Genomic DNA, 17,056 nt, shown 5'->3' with positions numbered 1-17,056 from the left:
TGTCGTGATGTTCCTATGCTTTCTAACCGAAATCCACGGTTATTGTAGATAACCCATCTAATATCATCCAGTTATAATGCTCATGGGCTGACTCATATGGGCACCTGTTTTCGCTGTTCTTTGGTTTATATAAACTGAAGAGGTAATATGCATGGATACAAAATGACTTTGTAGATCATATGAAGTATTTTCTGATGTCCTCATAGGTTAATACTAGGAATTGAGGATGCATTTTTCACTTGTATGTAGCTACAAGTAAAATCCTAGGAGGCTCTTTTTAAATATTCTTTCCAAGGTATAATAGCCTGGAGAAAAAAAACCTCAATTATTCATGAATTACTTTTGTGCTCATTTCTAACGTGTTAAAATTTAGATAGTAACTTAAAAAAAAAAATATTGATGAATGATATTGCGTAGGATGTACCTTCCTAGACCAGTTTGCCCATTATTGGCAGCAGCTCATTTCTAAAATCGAAATAAGCATTAGCATGGTTTGTGATACTATAGCAAACATTCTTAAGTTGCATTGTATAATCTAATAACCCATTCGTGCAACCCTTGAATGAAAAAATGCTATTCATTTCAGAAATTCCACTCTATTGGGATGCAACATAAGACAGATTTTTCTTAATGACTTAAGCAGTAGATGTGCAGTGAATTTGATAGCAATAAGATAATTGTTCTCCGTCAAAGACTGGTCTTACTTGTAAGAATTACCTTTTATTGAGCAAATGTTTGGTCATCTAGCTGTCTACAATAATAGATTGTGGAAAAACTCCTACCAGAATAAAAAGAATAAGATTCCTCAGGTCTGTAGAAAGTAAGAACCACTAGAGTAGCTATACATCTTTCTCTGTGTGGTTCTGTTTAGGACTAGTAGCCAATGATGTTATGCTAGGGAGAATTTGTAGTGCTCTCAAGTAGCAATTGGGCATGAACAAATACAATATTTAGACAGAAAGTGCTTTACTGATTTTCCTGGAGTGTGATGAAAAGGCAATAAAGGTGAAAATGCTAACACAATGCTAAAAGGGCAGTAAAAGCCCACAGGTGCCCTTCATAAGCTGATTCCCACAACATTTAGTAATTCATTGCATAATAATATGCTTCTGAAACACTTATTTCTTGTATGGCACAGTGATATTACTTGAGTTCTGATGTGACATAATAATAAACTAAAAATTTCCTCTTAAGGTACCTGGTGAGATCTGAAAAACACCGACTGTGTTTTTCACAGTCCATTTGCACTGACAGAGAACTGAGTGGTATATTCAGGTGTGTGTATGACAGAGGATGGGATCCCCCCACTGTTAGATAAAAACAGGTTCACATCCAAATATACGTGAAAAATTTGTGTAATACTATGTTACAATGCAAGCAGAAGTAAGGAGCAAAAAGGAGGTTTGAAAGAGGTGAGTTCTTAATACGTCACAGGAACGTCATTCCTGCCGAGCATCTGTATTAGGTCACTTCTTAAGGGAGCTGGGAAAAGAGATTAATCTTTTGCTTAAGGCGAATGTGCAAGTGACATGACACCTCACACAGATGAGATCTGTGGAGATTTTAGGAATCTGTGAGCAGTAAGTGAAGGAAGGATAACTGCCCAAGATTTGTGGATCCATCGTTTGCTGCCGTGGGAAAGGGAACGAAAGACTTGAGCAAGGACACAGTGCGTTGGGTAATGGAGTGAGGGACTGGAGCTGTCCAGGGGCTGAAGTGGCTGGATAAGTTAAAACAGGGATCATAAACCTGGAAGAAAGATGGAAATTTGTGCCAAAGCAATTAAATCAGACTTGTAAAATGCAGAAAGTGGTTATAGGTGGCTCCATGACTCCTGCCGTTCGTGATCATCTGCATATCCATTATGTTGAAAACAGGAGGACACTGAGAAGGTGGAGAAGCCCATTTGAAAAACCTCAAAAACACTTCATTAAACCAGCTTTTTTCCTTGTGCTATGTATAAAGCAGATATCTGCAGAGCTGTGCAGTTGTCTCCTCTTTCCTTTTCTTACCTATATGTGGTAAATGCAGCCCATTTACTAATGCATGTTTCACAGATTCATATAGGACTGGCATTTATAGTTGTTACTTCATTTGGCTACCACACAGCTATAGTCATCTTTTCTAACTTGACACAGTTTCTTAACGATTTTGTAACAACCAAAGAAGCATTTAAAGAACAGGAAGTCAGCAAGTTTGTGGGTTTTCCTCACTGCAGTGAAGAGAGTTGAAAAGCCTAACTTGTGGTCTGGTCTTTGTTTTGGTTTGTTTTTCCTAAGGGGAGTCAGAACCTGAAGATTGATACTGTGTGTACTACTACCTCTAAAATAATCAAACCAATTGTGCTTTAAAATGCAAGTACTGTATTATTATGTCACTAGTGCATTGAGGCACAAGAATGTTATTTATGGTTAGAATGCTATTAAATGCTTTCATTTGAACTCATTCTATTACAGAACATGAAAAGCAGTGGTTATGCAAAAGCACAGATTATATGAATTTACACTTCAAAGTGAAATGGTTTTATAATGAATATGTGCGAGAACTCTCAGCTTTCAAGGATGCTGTGCCTGAATACTCTCTGTAAGTAGCGTATAAGGAAGTCTCCCATGAGTTTGGGCTTGGTGCAAGGTTTATTTTGGTCAAATATTTATGCTTAAGTTTGTGCAAGACCTCAAGGTGCACAGCACTGACAACTCTTTACTTTTTGTACTTTCTCCTCTTTAATTCTTCATTCTATAAAATGAAATAGTCTAGGTATTGAAAATGCTATTAGCTAAATCATAGGACTCTATCCATCTGTTGTAACTGCAGCTTTTCATTGATGACAAAATATTTTGGTCAGAACTGCCTGAGGAAGGTATGAAATGTAGGAACAGCCTATTTGTTATAAGCCCCTGCATTTGTTTCATACTCAAATTTGGATAAAGATACAATGCTAATGGGATATGCTACTGAAATGATTCTTACTGCACTGGGTTAATACCTAGCTGCTGTTTTCATTTTTGCCTTTCCTCCTGAACTGATAGATTCAATCCTGTCTTTTTAGATGAGCTATCCTTAATCTCATTTCTTAATCTTCTGCAAGTCTGCTGATTTGCTGAGATGGTTTGGGGCCTGTTATTGTTTTATTTTATTTTTTTTACATAGGCTAAAGAAAAATTATGTTTTAGTAAAGCAAAGTTTTCTCCGAGTTATTTCACATACAAATAAAAAATAAATGTTAACAGAAAACCAATACTGATAATAGACATATTCTAAAAAAAAAAAAAATGCACAGAATACGATCTCTGCAAAACATGGAGACATTTCTCTCATACCTAGTGCTAATTTTACATCACTGGGATAGACCAGTTAGAATATTGTGAAACTGAAGCCTGAAAGACATTTCGGTAGCCACAGTGCCTTTGGTGGCAAAAATTTTTCTAGGACAATAGACTTTTCAGCAACTAGAACAGGTGTGAAGACACAAGTTGCCAAACTGCTGGATGATATGGCATGTCTCAGGATCTTTATGAAATGTACTTACTTTACAAAATTGTTTTTAATTTTCAGGTGGTTTGAACCATTTGTCATTCAGTGGCTGGATGAAAATGAGGATGTCTCAATGGAATTTCTTCACGGAGCTCTAGAAAGAGACAAAAAAGATGGGGTGAGCCTTTAGTTTTTAAAGAAAAGAGTGAAGTATTAAGATGGTTATTTAGTGTTGCAAAACCAGAAGTACCTTTGGTCCCACGGTATCCTTGTTAGACCTCACAAGATACACAGCCAGTAATGGTTCTTGGAAGGTAACCCTATGGACAAATTCCTGCTCTAATTCCATCTGCCTAAATTCCCTATAGACTTCAATCTATGGTTTCACTAAACTCTGATGTAAGACCAATGTCATGAAAGAGAATTTTGTTTTCATTTTTAAGAGGTTTGAAAGTAATAGAAATGTGAAAAGCTACATTATCAGTGAGACTTTTTTAAAATTTATTTTTTATTTATTACTTTTTATGACTCTAGGAAGAATTTCAAGTGTATGAAAATCAGTTAATACAGTTTTTATCTCTGAACAAGTATTAACTCATTTGAATGTTTCTTTCTAGTTTCAGCAAACATCAGATCATGCACTCTTCTCTTGTTCTGTGGTCGATGTCTTCACACAGCTCAATCAAAGCTTTGAGATTATTAGGAAACTGGAGTGTCCTAATCCAGAAGCACTATCTCATTTAATGAGAAGATTTGCAAAGGTAAATTAAAATCAATGCATCTCAACTAATCTTGAGAGGGAGTGACATTGTGTTGCCATGTACTTAAAAGCTAAGTAATTCCAAAGTTGTTTAGAATCAATCTCTTCTGTCTCTGACTGGGATCCTTAGGAAGACATGCTGTCTGTGGCTTAAGACTGTTTTTCATCTGTTTTGTCAAAATCGCTTACCAGTTTGAGAAGTTCTATCCTCTCTGAGATTTCATATTTACATGTGTTATACAATCAGTTATTATTCTTGCTAAGTATTGATTACAATTCTGTGAAATGCAATTATCTAATTAGTCAGTGCAAGGGAAAGGAAAAATTCAAGTTATAGCAGTAAAGTATTGCTGGTTGAAGCCTTGAGGTGGTAGTTCTTATTCACCTGACGTTTGATAAACTCAACTTTGTGAGGCCAACTTTCTCTTTGGATTGTAACATTTCTTCACAAGCTTTGGATTTCCATTATAGTCTTGATGGCTTTTAAAAAGTTTACATTTATTCCTGTGCTTCCATTGCAACAGTTTTCCATTTGCAAACAAAGTTCCTATTTACATGATTATTGCAAGGTAAGCTCATATGGCCAGGCTTTGAAGAGTGCTCCCTTGGTCTTATTTTTCCATTATATTTTTAATCTATGCATTGTCACCCTAGAGGATTTTGTAACCTTGCTACCGTTCCATTATGTAGCACATTGCAAGGAGTAGAGAGCTCAATGCTTCTCAAAACTAGTACAACTAAAATTAAAGTTTCTCTGCTATTGAAGATTACATTCCATTAAGAACAACCTACCATCTGTTGTGCAGGGATTTGAAAATGTGCACACAGGGTTGTTTACATTATATCTAAAAAAATAATATATATACTATATGTGTAAGCACCTGTAAAAATCTATAATTTTTATATATATCTCCTTTTTTGTGTTTTTTAATTATTTTTTGTTTATATGATGAAATTTACCATTTAAAAGATTCTTCTCCTCTCCTAGACTATCAACAAAGTGCTGCTTCAGTATGCTGTAATTATTTCAAATTACTTCAGCTCATATTGTGATAAAGAAAATGTGGTGAGTAAAAAGCTGTGTTTTGTTTCTGCCTCAGAAATTACCTTTAAATTACTTGCTCTATTTCTTGAAAAATGTAATCATTATTGTATCTGAGAAAAAGCATGAACAGAGGAAGGGATTTTTCTTTTGCTTTATTTTTTAATAAGGTCAGCATGTTTTCATGGCTGCTTACATTGATGTGTAAAAAGCTGGAATAGGTGGAATTAGTTAACAGTCCTAGTTAATAATTTCAGTATTAGAGTAGAAAAAAATTACAAGATGGCCAGAAACACTCCCTGGGTAACAGCCTTATACAATGATGAATATGATGAATATATCTTCATCATTTCTTCCAAACAGAAGAAATCTTTGCTTGAGTTTTCATTTTGCATTGGCTTGCTTCCCTTTATCAATTTATTCATTAGAGAGTTTATAAGATCATTGTGTGCAGGGAGTGTGTGCAGACGTTTCTGCTGCTACCAGTCACTCTCTGTGCTCTATCCATGCAGCAGTGAGAAGAAAATCATGTGCTATTTTGTTGCCTCACTGCTTCCAAGGGACTCCCTAATGAAGGACCAGATTGCCATGGACACAGAAATAAATGAGATAAGGACACTAATGATGTGGTTAAGCAAATCAAGACATTATCAATAGCTTAATATGACCAAGGAAAATTGTTCTTGTAAACTGACTTTCCAGTATCGTTGATATTCAATCAAAGCTAGTGCTCCTGGGGCAGGGAACATTTAGCATTATGCCTGCTATATTTACTAGTACGTTGGATAGATGTATCAGACTACAATTAGATAAGTAACTGCAGCACCATCCTCATATTATTCACCTATAAAGGTACAGCCCTCACACAGCTCATACACAGATCTCAGCCAGGTTTGTCATGTCCCTGTGTGTGGCTTGAGGACGTGCTCATCATTGCCAGTGCTCTCTGTAGGGTGAGACAGTGTCATAATCTAGAGGTCACCAACGTATACACAATAATAGAATTCATAAAGACATCTATTGCAGCTAAATATCAATTATTGGTGGTTCTTTTTGAGCAATATTCCAAAAGACTAAGCTTATTAATTTTTCAGGCCATAGATATATTTGCTAGGAGAGACATACCATTCTGTTCCTTTTACACAATTTTGTCTAAAATAGAATTGATAAATAAAAATATCAAACTCAAAACTGTGTTTTAAATAGAAGTTTTATACACAAGTTTTTACAGAGAAGTGACCTTTATTTATATAGATGTGTCATGTCTAAGATTTAACTTCCCACTTCAGATATTTTCAACCTTGAAGCCCTTTGCAGTAAACACATTGAAAAGACTCACTTTAGTAGATAACCACACATCTTTATTCTGGCAGTACTAAATCTTTTTAGCATCTGAAAACAGTAAAAGCACCAGACAAAGTTTGGCAATCATTGTGTAAGGAGAATCAGTCTTTTGGCTGTAGAAACACTAGGAAACAAGCCAGGGATAGGACAGAATAGCATAGAAAATACTGTTTCAGTTGGAAGACACCTACAATGATCATCTAGTCCAACTGCCTGACCAATTCAGGGCAGAACAAAAGTTAAAGCAAGGTGTTAAGGTCATTGTCCAAATATCTCTTAAACGCTCACAGGTTTGGGGCATTGAGCACCTCTCTAGCAAGGCTGCTCCAGAGTTTCACCACCCTCTTGGTAAATAAATGTTTCCTAATGTCAAGCCTGAACCTCCCCTGATGCAGCACTGAACCATTCCCACGCATCTTATCACTGGATACCAGTTGATATATCATAGACCAGCACACCATAATGCCAGGGTTTTTCCCCATAATCTAGCAGGATGTAAATTTTCATGCAATTTTTAACTTTACAGATACATCTTCTATACATTCCTTACCTCTCTCCCCTCCAGGGCAAATACAGAGCTGAAAAGAATACAACATTCTCTCTCCCCAGTACAGAGGAGTGAATGCATTACATGTTTTCTACTTTAATGCTAATCAGTCGAAACCAAGCTGCAGCTAAAATAATCTCTGTATTTGACCCAATATGAGCCATAACTATTCTCAAAATTTAGTGTAAAAAGCCCCTTAACTTTGTAGCTTCTTTTTTTTCCCATGTCTTTCAATTTAATGCTAATATTGAATAAAGCTTACTGCTTTCTAGAAGAAATGAGTTGTAATACATAGTGTTGTCATCTAGTCAAACTGTTTGTATGGTCTTTTGGCCTGTCCGATAGGATTTTTTTTAATTGTTGGAGTGATTGATTTCTGAAGCCGCCCTGGTATACCAATCTTTATTAAAGCTTTAGATGGAATTAATTTCATTATGATATAAAAGTATTATACCAAATATCTTTGGGGGGACGTAACTTTACTTTTAACTGAAGCTACTTTTTTGAAATACATACTTTTAGCTTAATAAAAGACCATTTGATCTGGTGATCTCAATTAAAAGTCTATCTCCTGCATTAGAGTTGATAGAAGAGATTAAAACAAATATTTTTTTATGATTAAACTCAAATTTTTGCATTCGTTTTCAAGTTGATACTTCTACTATTTTTATTAAACACTATAAAATGTGCACATCAACTGTTCAAATAAAAGCATTCCAAAGGTACTTTTCATGAAGGCATGTATCTAATGTAAAAACATCCTCTTATCTTCCACCTCCTGTCAGAGTTTACAAACAAACCTGGGTTTATGTATTGTACTTGCCACTCACTTTCATCTGTTGTTGCATCTGGCTGTCTGATTCCTGTAAATTGCTGCAAACTGTATTCTGAAGGACAAGATGATAATGAAATAATAAGACGAGAACATTTTTAAGCTCTGGATCTGTTATTTACTGGCAGCACTAGAAATTTTTCCATTCAGCCAAGGTAGGCTTAGGCTCTAAAAGAGCAACCTTAGCTAGCCTCAAAGGAAACGTTGACAACTGCCTCAGTAGGAAGTATTTATCTCGTAGTTTCACTATATTGCCAAAGGCATTTGCACTTTGTTTTGAATAAAAGAACCAAGACATTATATTCAGCTACTTATTCCCCTATCAGAAATTGTAATCATTGATTTGTGATATTGCAGAATATTTCCAGAATAATCGATATGTCAGAAGAGAGAAGATAGCACAGGAGAGGATGACACAGTCTTAGTGATCAGAAATTAATAGAAGGTACATAAACAAATAGAAGAAGTGGGGTTTGTGGATTTTTCAAGAGACAGGAAGAGAGGTGATATTTCAACTATTATACAAAGCCAGCTGTCTTTTGCAGGAGGCCAAGTAGAAACTTTACTGGGAAGCAGTAATGTAAGGATTAAGAAGTTAGATCAAATTTCTTTTTTTTTTTTTTCTTCAGTTGAGGACAACTCTGACACCAGACTTGTTTGAGAGTAATGTAGAACTAATTAAAGCTAAATGATGTTATTGATCTTTTGAATACCAAAGTCTAATCCCACTGTGTTCCAGCACTGCATTGGAATATGTTATTAACTAGAAAGGTACAAATAAGTATCAATCACTGTAATCATTCCATCACCTTCTTGTTGTCTGAAAAAAAGTATATGTGTTTTATTGAAATGCATTACTTCAGTGTCTAAATTAATCCAATCATGCACTAGAACACACTGACCTTGGCCAACCAAAACTCTTTTAGCAAGTATTGTCTTATTGCTTCACCCGCACCATACCAAACTAGCATATAATGTCATCTGAGTACACAAAACTCTAGTAATAGATCCCTTCTGCCATAATTTTGTAATAAGCTGCTTAATTTTATCCATGTCTTACTTTTTAGCTTGTATTTATCCAGCAATTTCTGTCTTTTACACTGTGGCGCTCTATTCTGCCTTAAAGAAATGAGCTTAAACACCAACTTTTCAAGCAATGCAAAATGTACGTTTCTGAAATATTATTCTGTTATTAACAGAACTGCCTGTTGATTTATTCAAATACTTAAGCATCAGCTATTATCTGGGTTACAGGCCTGTCACCATTTTCTGCAAAGACTGGGTCTAGAAAGCAATCTGGCATTCCCTTTCCCCCAGTCTATTTTCACTCCCAAAGTCCTTTGACCATTTTTGTGTCTCCTCTCAAAGAGACAATACTGTACTACTTGCGTTCATCCACCAGATGTAATTGTATTAAGTATGACGAGCAACTGCATGGGATATAAGTTTCAGGACATGAAATACTGGGATCTGGAAACTGCCCGGCTGGTTGGGAGAAGGTCTTAGTTTCCTGTGGGGCAGCACTGTCTTAAGGGCGTCATGGGCACTCACTGGCTGAGTGGGTTTGCTGGCTGTGCAAAGACGAGTGTGAATTAAGGAGGGAAGGGGAGGCAGCAGTTGTCGGGAACCCGAGATCCTCCTCTAAGAAACACAGTTGTCTGAATGCAGGGCTGCTGAAGAACTGGTCTTCAGCGCGGAGGCTGCAAATACACAAGTTCATACATAAAAGGAGCATAACATGCACGTTCTCACGTTTGGTGCTCTCTTTGTAGCCCTGTATCTTGATGAACAACATTCAACAATTAAGAGTCCAGCTTGAGAAAATGTTTGAGTCCATGGGAGGAAAGGAGGTGAGTCATATTTTTCTCCTGGTTCATTCAAAGTTCCTTAGAGATCATTAGCATCATGATTTCAACCTAGTCACAGCCTTCACCTTTGCTTGCAAAGAAAATCAAAATGTTTTAAAAAAAAAAAAGTCTACTAGAACAATTTAATGTCCAGAAAGACCTAACACTATTTCACAGAAACATGCTAATGATCTGTAAAGTTCAACCAACACTGGGTGTTTTGTGTTGTAATCTGTACTGCCAGCTTTATTTTAATGTTTGTATTGGACTATACTTTGCTTTTCTATGTATTGGTACGTTTTGCCTGTATCTGAAAATTTTGTAGAATATGTGCTTTGTGCTTTGTCTGTAATGTGTCATGTCTTTGTCTAATGCCTTTGACTTGCAATCCACTGAGCAGAAGAAAGAAGGAGAGAGATTCTCTTATGAGGTTTGTGATAGTAAGCATCTTTTATTATTCCTGACTGTATTTTCTAAGGCTAGAAACAGTCACATTTCCTACTAATTTCCATTGATGCATTTGTGTAATTCCCTATGATCTAAAATCAAAAAGAGCTATGCTTGGGCATTCAGTTGACACTCTAAATTGAAAAGTTTTATCAGGCAGATAGTGTAAAGTCTTTCAGAATTTAAAAAAAAAAAAAAAATCTATAAAACATTATTTAAGTGCACTTTTCAGTATCTGAGGGCCTGCTTGTATTCAAGATTTGGCATCATTTCACCCGGAGCTGCTGCTCAACAGTCCAGAACATGCTTAGCTTTATCTTCTTTTATATTTCAGAAGACTTGAGAGTGCCTGAAGTCCTGTCAACAGTAAAAGGACATAAAGATGTGCTTCAGTACTTTGACTGTTTTGAAAGCTAATGAAGAAACTAGCATCTTTTCAAGCTATAGAATCTTGTCATCTTGTTAAAAAGCAATGTTTAGGTCGTGAATATATGATCTTTATTATCAGTAGCTGGCTTTAAAAAAGAAGTTATGCATACATCAGCTTTTTCTTGTTGAGACTGTAGTTTGATAGTTTCATAAACCTTTGATCTAATGTGACCACACTATAGAGAGAATTGGAAAATAGGTTGTTTCATATTTCCACATCTGCAGTGGGACACTACAGAGGTAAGATAGTCCCCTGTGTCATGCAGTGAATAGCATCTTCCAAATGAACCTACAGATTAACTCCATGGTGAGGAGGTTTTGTTGAGCTACTAATAGCTTCTTGAAGCTGCCATGGAAAAAATACTTCCTGCTCCAGAGAACATGAAATAAACTTCTGCAGCCTTGTCATCATTAAAAATTTCATATCAAACTTTAAAAATATATATAGTTATCATCCAGACATGGCTATGTTTTTTGTGGTTACTATTAATCCCCTTTCACTCCCCAAATATTAGAAATAATCTTGTCTTCCATGCTCTTATATTCTCTGCAAAGTACTTTTTTAATAAGGTCTTGGATCCACTACTACATGTTGAATGTCATGAATCATAAAAACAGCTAAGTGTCCATAAATCCTGATGAAGACAAGGGCAGAGGAAAGCCGAGTAGCACTTTATGCCTGTATCTATCAAAGTATTTTCAAATCAGAATATTCTCTTGAATCTCCAAAATGTTCCATTTTCCTCAAGAAAATATATAGTTTTGCTTTTGCTCCCAATAGCTTATATAATAAAAAACTATAGTAAAGAAATAATTAGGGTTTTTCATAGCTGTTTTCTCATCATTTCTCATCTTTTTTGCTTTCCTTTTTGATGTTAATGAGGATGAATTATTAAGGGTGTTACAGTATCAAAGCAATGTTTCCTACAAATGTGGTACAACATGCAACCTTGGAGAGAATTCTGAGATATTTTTCTAAAATCTCTTTGTTAGGTACTTAAAGTGCATCTCTGATTCATAGTCTAAGAAAAAAGATCTAAAAAATACAAAGATTTGTTTGTTTCTCAGTAGGGGAATTTCTTGAAGAAAAGTACATTCATGTTCAATTTTTGGTCACCCATATCAAAGTGCCCCTAAAATGTTTGTCCTCAAACTGGAATACTTATTCCCCTAGCTATTCCAAGAGCATAAATGCTAATGGCCATTTTGCCTTATTGAACTGGTACTTATAAGAAACAAAGCCAGCAATAAAATGTGTAACTGTTAGCTTGCAGGGATAGTTTAATATTTTGCTGGTGGAGGGCATAAAAAGTTAGATGATTTCAGTGGAATAATGAGACCTGTTTCAGTTGAAGCAAAATTAATTCTAAGAAAAATTAAACACTGATAATCTCTTCAGTGTCACATTTTGAACAGTATGTCTTTCAAACTATGCAGGCCAAATATCACAACCAAGCAGCAGGCCCTACGTTCAGAGTAGACCTATTGCACATTGCAGGGCAGGGAGCTCTATAAATAGAGAAAAAAATGGGCACTCATCTCACCTGCCATTAAAATAAAATAGTCTGAACAATATGAGTTTATTAACTCTTCTGCTGTAGTCAAGCAGGAAGGGTACTTAAAAAATTGTATCAATGAGATCAGTCTGCCACAACAAAGAGTGGTAAAGTGGGATCCAACCCACTGCCACCTTTTTAAAAATCAAGTCCAAAATCATGGGAACATATTATCATAATGCAGAATTCTGGTTTAGCTCCTGTTTGTTTCATCCAAAAGGAGTGCATGTATTTGCACTAAATCATTTTTTCATGTCTGACAAGTTGGAAGCTGATAAAAGGGAAAGAAAAGAAGTTAATGCTTGTGTTGCTTTCACCAGATGGCAGAACATGGTAGAAATGAGTTACAGCAATTGGGATCCAAAAAAAGGTGGAAAGCAAAAGTAGGTTGTTTATGTACAACAGTGTTGTATTGGCTATAGGTAAATCATATTTCTACTCCAGTAAGTTCAGTTCCAACTTCACATGTAAAGCTTAGGAATTCCTATAGGAATCTATACGTAGGCCTAAAGACTTTGATGGGATGACAGAAGCCCAGACTTAAGCAGAATAGTTCTGAAGTGTCCGTAACATCTCAAAATGGGATTGACTGTACCTAGATAGTCAGGGGATGATGTCTATCAGAGACAAAAGGAACCACTACAGTGGTGGATCTAATAAATACCTGTATCTTCCCTAGATGTACATAGAATATGTAAAACTATTTTCTGAATGGAAGTAACCAGGTGGTCGCATTAGGAAACTATACACAATTAAACCTGTGAGATTGCAGATAAATGGAATTCCAATTAAACAGATTCCCTTTAACTCATGCAAAAGTAGTTTGCATCTCTGTAGTTTCCTATAGAAACACTACCAAATTTGCAGTTAACAAGATTACGTCCATACTAGCACACGTTAAATTACAGCACGGAATAGCTCAGTCTAACACAATATGTTGAAAGCAGCCAAATTCATCAGATATTTAACTCTTCCAATGCTTGTGCGTATAAAAAATTTCATTTGGAAACAATGATGTTCAAATACTTCTTATTTTTTCAGCTGTTCAGCAAAAGTATTCTCTGCTTTTGTTTAGTATTCAGAAAAAGTCAAACTTCTAATTATCTATTTAATGCTCCATAATTAACACATCTTATGAAGCGTTCCAGCAAATTTATGAGTATGTTCTGTTCTGTGTAAAAATTAACTCTGTTATTTAAGAAGATGGTAAAATAACAGAAATATTTATGAAGCTAAGCAAGCCAAGCAAATTAAGAATTGGTAGAAAAGTATGATTTACATGGTAACAGGTTAATAACATTTCCAGTACTAAAATAAGTTTGCTCTTTAAAAATCCAGGTTTTGACACCTGAGCAACATACCAAAATATGTTAAGACTAGCCCACACATGCTGTGAACTGTAAATGGAACCCAAGAAACAAAGGGATAAATGGTCTTTTCTCTGATTCTTGAATTGGCTCAGGAAACAGAGATGGGTTTTTTTATTGTTACTTCCTTGCTAGTAAGTAATCTCAGCCAAGTCAAGCACGCTGAGGACTTCTCTTGGTAACTGGAAAGCCTTAGATAAATGAATCAATCTCTTCATCACTGATTTGCCTCACTGGGAAACTTACCTCCCTTACACAGCAGTTTTGAGAGTTATGTGTGACTTTCTCAGGTAGCGTGTTGTGATGTCAACCTGCATGTAAGTCTTTCAGCTTGTCCACCTCATTAAGCCAAACCACTTGCACAATGCTATAGTGCATTTCCCACTCAATGCTTCCCTAAGAATAAGCAAACCTGGTATACAATGTGTTGGCAGGAGTTGTTCAAACCATTGCTGAAATAACAGATCCTCCTACAGCACAAATAAAATTATTTATTGAGCTTGTTGCAAAACTGTGATGTTTTTGCACAGTGTAGGCATGTTGTGAGCTACAGCCTTTTAGAATATTTAAGAGGGAGACAGTAACTCTTCCTACTTTCACTGAAATCTTTTTTTTTCCAAATATTTTGTTTTTTAAGTAAGTCATCATAGCTGAATGTATTTTTCATAGTAAAAACCCAGTGAATTAATTTATGCATAAAAGATAAGATAATCCACAATAGTGCACATGATGTGCAGACATACCAAAAGCTGACTTATCTCCACCACACAAGGCCATCCTAAAACCATCTTTACCAGTTGTGAAGTCCCCCCAGAATTTCATAGTATAGAACCATCATAATAGTTCCCATCTTAGCTGTACGATATCAGAAAAAAAAGCAGGTCATGGCTGTGGTACATTTGGATGATGCCAGTCAAGGGCTGATGCATGAGGACCCTCTGACTTGCCCTGGGAACTCACTAGCACATAGAGGACATGGTCAAATAAATGAAAAGTGCACACTTAGTCCTGATGAGACACTCAAATTGCTGCATTTTCCAGCAGCTAAACAAAAATAACAATAGCATTTAAAAATCTTGCTAACATGTTCTCAGTTGTCACATCACCAGGTTTCTAGCGCCTGCCTGGCGAGCCCGCATACCTCTTTATATTCCACTCCTCCCTATGACTCTGCATTAGTGAGCACGAGCATGTGTATAGACAAGGCTGGGTGTCCTGCCAGATGCCTCCAGCTGTGCACACATAAACTTGTTCATGCAATTTGTGAGCACAAAACCCTCTAAAATGTCTAGCACTTGCATGCACCTTTCTATAATGTGTCTTATGTCCACAATCTAATATTAGTATTTAATACATTTTTGGCCAAACTAAGTCTGATTCCAGGTGAATTTAGCAAATATATTGTCTTTTCTGGTTATCACAACAACCTCTGATAGAAAGTAACTACATTGGCCTTTGTAGTCCCAGTAATAAGATGATTCTCTTGCTTGTGCATGATCTGGTAAGAAATATTGAGCCTTCTGCCTGCCTGATATTTTTGTGCTCTTATGTGTACCATGTTCCGTGTGAATGCCTGTGCGTTCGGTATTTGTTAAATGTTAATATTCCAATGGTCTTAAATTTGGGTTCTGTATGTATCCCACCAAAGAAGGCAGTACAATTCCCTACTGAAATGCATTTCCTGGAAAAAATCTTTGCCTTTGTTAGTAAACTCTACCTTTGTTAAGTAATATAGATGTTTCAGTAAAATTAGGGGGTTTATCCCTGCTTTTCATATGAAGGAAAACAATCACTTTAAGCATATGAACTGTCAGAGTATCTTCCAGGGAAACTACTAAGACATGAAGTGGAGAAGCAACGGAACTTGTCTCAATGCAAAGTAGTTAAAAACTAAATCAGTAAGTCAGACTGTTAAAATACGAGCTGCTTAGATTAGAAAAGTGCTACACATCACTGAATATCTTCTAGAGGGATGTATGGCAATTCTTCTTGTCGCCTATTTCAGATTTTTGTCAAAAAATGTAATGAAAATCTTGGACTTTCTATGCTTTTAAACCACATATAACTTCTAAGGAGAGAAAGGATGGTCTAAGATTAGAACACAGTAGATCTTTGAGGGTGTTTCCCAGTTGTTGTTTTTTTCACTTTGCCTTAGAATTCCTGTGTAGTCTCATGTAAATTATCCAACGTGCTGTGACATAGCTTCCACTTGTCTCTAAAGGGTGACTAAAAGAGATGACCTACTGCACCATAGTACTCTGAAGCATCAGATGAAGAATAAGCACTAAACACTACTCATGTGGTGGAAATATACAAAACCACAGACCTGATCATGTATTCTGAATGTGTAATTTCCTTTGAAATTGTCAGAAGACCTGTATCTGACCTTACTCCAGAGCAGAGCCCAGAATTTGAGGATTATCATTGAAAATCATTCCCTACCATTGTGATGTAGATAGCTGAAAGACCTGGAACATCAGCTATTAATTCACATTCAGTGGTTGATCCTGATGATCATCAATCATATCCCACAATGTACTGTAACTTTTTCCTAAATGCTAAAATCTCAAGGAGACAAAGTCTGTTGTTGTTCTTTTTTAATTTGAAAAAGAATTCATAGCAAATAAACAAGCTGCTGACCAATAGCAACAGAGTACCATTTTGATTAAATATCTATGCATGGATCCCCATCCCTGTAAATGTAAAACTATATTTCTCCCCCTCATTGTGTTTTTTCCTATGTTCAGAAAACCCTTCTCAGAGGTACAGGAGCAGTTCTCCCTGTACATCAGAATGTGTTGCTCTGTGCTTGAATTATGTATGTCTTAATGGCTTTTAGAAACAGAAGTGCCGAAATTCAATAGATTCCTTTCCCTCGTGCTATATCAGTAGAAGCAGCACGGATAGTCTTCAGGCCATCTCTTCTAGTGCTGGCTGTTCTACTTTTACACTGCATTAATGGGAAAATGGAAACATCTTCCATGCAAATCACACACAAAAAAAATTGATGATGCTGAAATGTACAAAAAAACAATAAAAGATGAAAACATCTGCAGTATTATTTAACACAAACACTAAGTTCTCATGCATCCTTCTCTCGGTATGCCTTATGAATATTATTTGCCTGATAATGGTAATTCTATTCTTGTGACTGCCAACACGATTTGTACCATCCCATGTAAAGCCATTGTTTAATGGCACAGTTTTGATTTCTAGCAATATAATTCTTCATTATCGTCATCAAGTATTTTCCTTTAAATGGTAATTGGATTTTTAGGCCTACTAAAGCAATCCTGTGTTGTAACAGGTGTTTCCACAGTTGTTTTTCCATAGTGCAGTGTATCATTGCATATAATTCCTAATTCACTAATTGCAATGGAAAACCCAAAAACATAGTGTATAAGTAAAATA

At 36.0% G+C, this 17,056-nt stretch overlaps 1 protein-coding gene across 3 annotated transcripts in view; it reads left to right on the top strand.

Annotated features, from left to right (window-relative positions):
- The window catches only part of UNC13C (unc-13 homolog C), a 216,060-nt gene that overhangs the window by 170,733 nt on the left and 28,271 nt on the right, over window positions 1-17,056 (top strand). For all 3 annotated transcript variants that reach the window (XM_075764598.1, XM_075764600.1, XM_075764599.1), the window contains 5 exons: window positions 2,457-2,583; window positions 3,556-3,652; window positions 4,092-4,235; window positions 5,223-5,300; window positions 9,772-9,849. In XM_075764598.1, coding sequence (XP_075620713.1) covers window positions 2,457-2,583; window positions 3,556-3,652; window positions 4,092-4,235; window positions 5,223-5,300; window positions 9,772-9,849 — 524 coding nt within the window. The remainder of the gene's footprint in view (window positions 1-2,456; window positions 2,584-3,555; window positions 3,653-4,091; window positions 4,236-5,222; window positions 5,301-9,771; window positions 9,850-17,056) is intronic.

This window comes from Balearica regulorum, chromosome 12, assembly GCF_011004875.1.
Source record: "Balearica regulorum gibbericeps isolate bBalReg1 chromosome 12, bBalReg1.pri, whole genome shotgun sequence".
NCBI lineage: Eukaryota > Metazoa > Chordata > Aves > Gruiformes > Gruidae > Balearica > Balearica regulorum.
The sequence above is the reverse complement of the archived record's forward strand: the minus strand, read 5'-3'. Positions and strand labels throughout refer to the sequence as shown.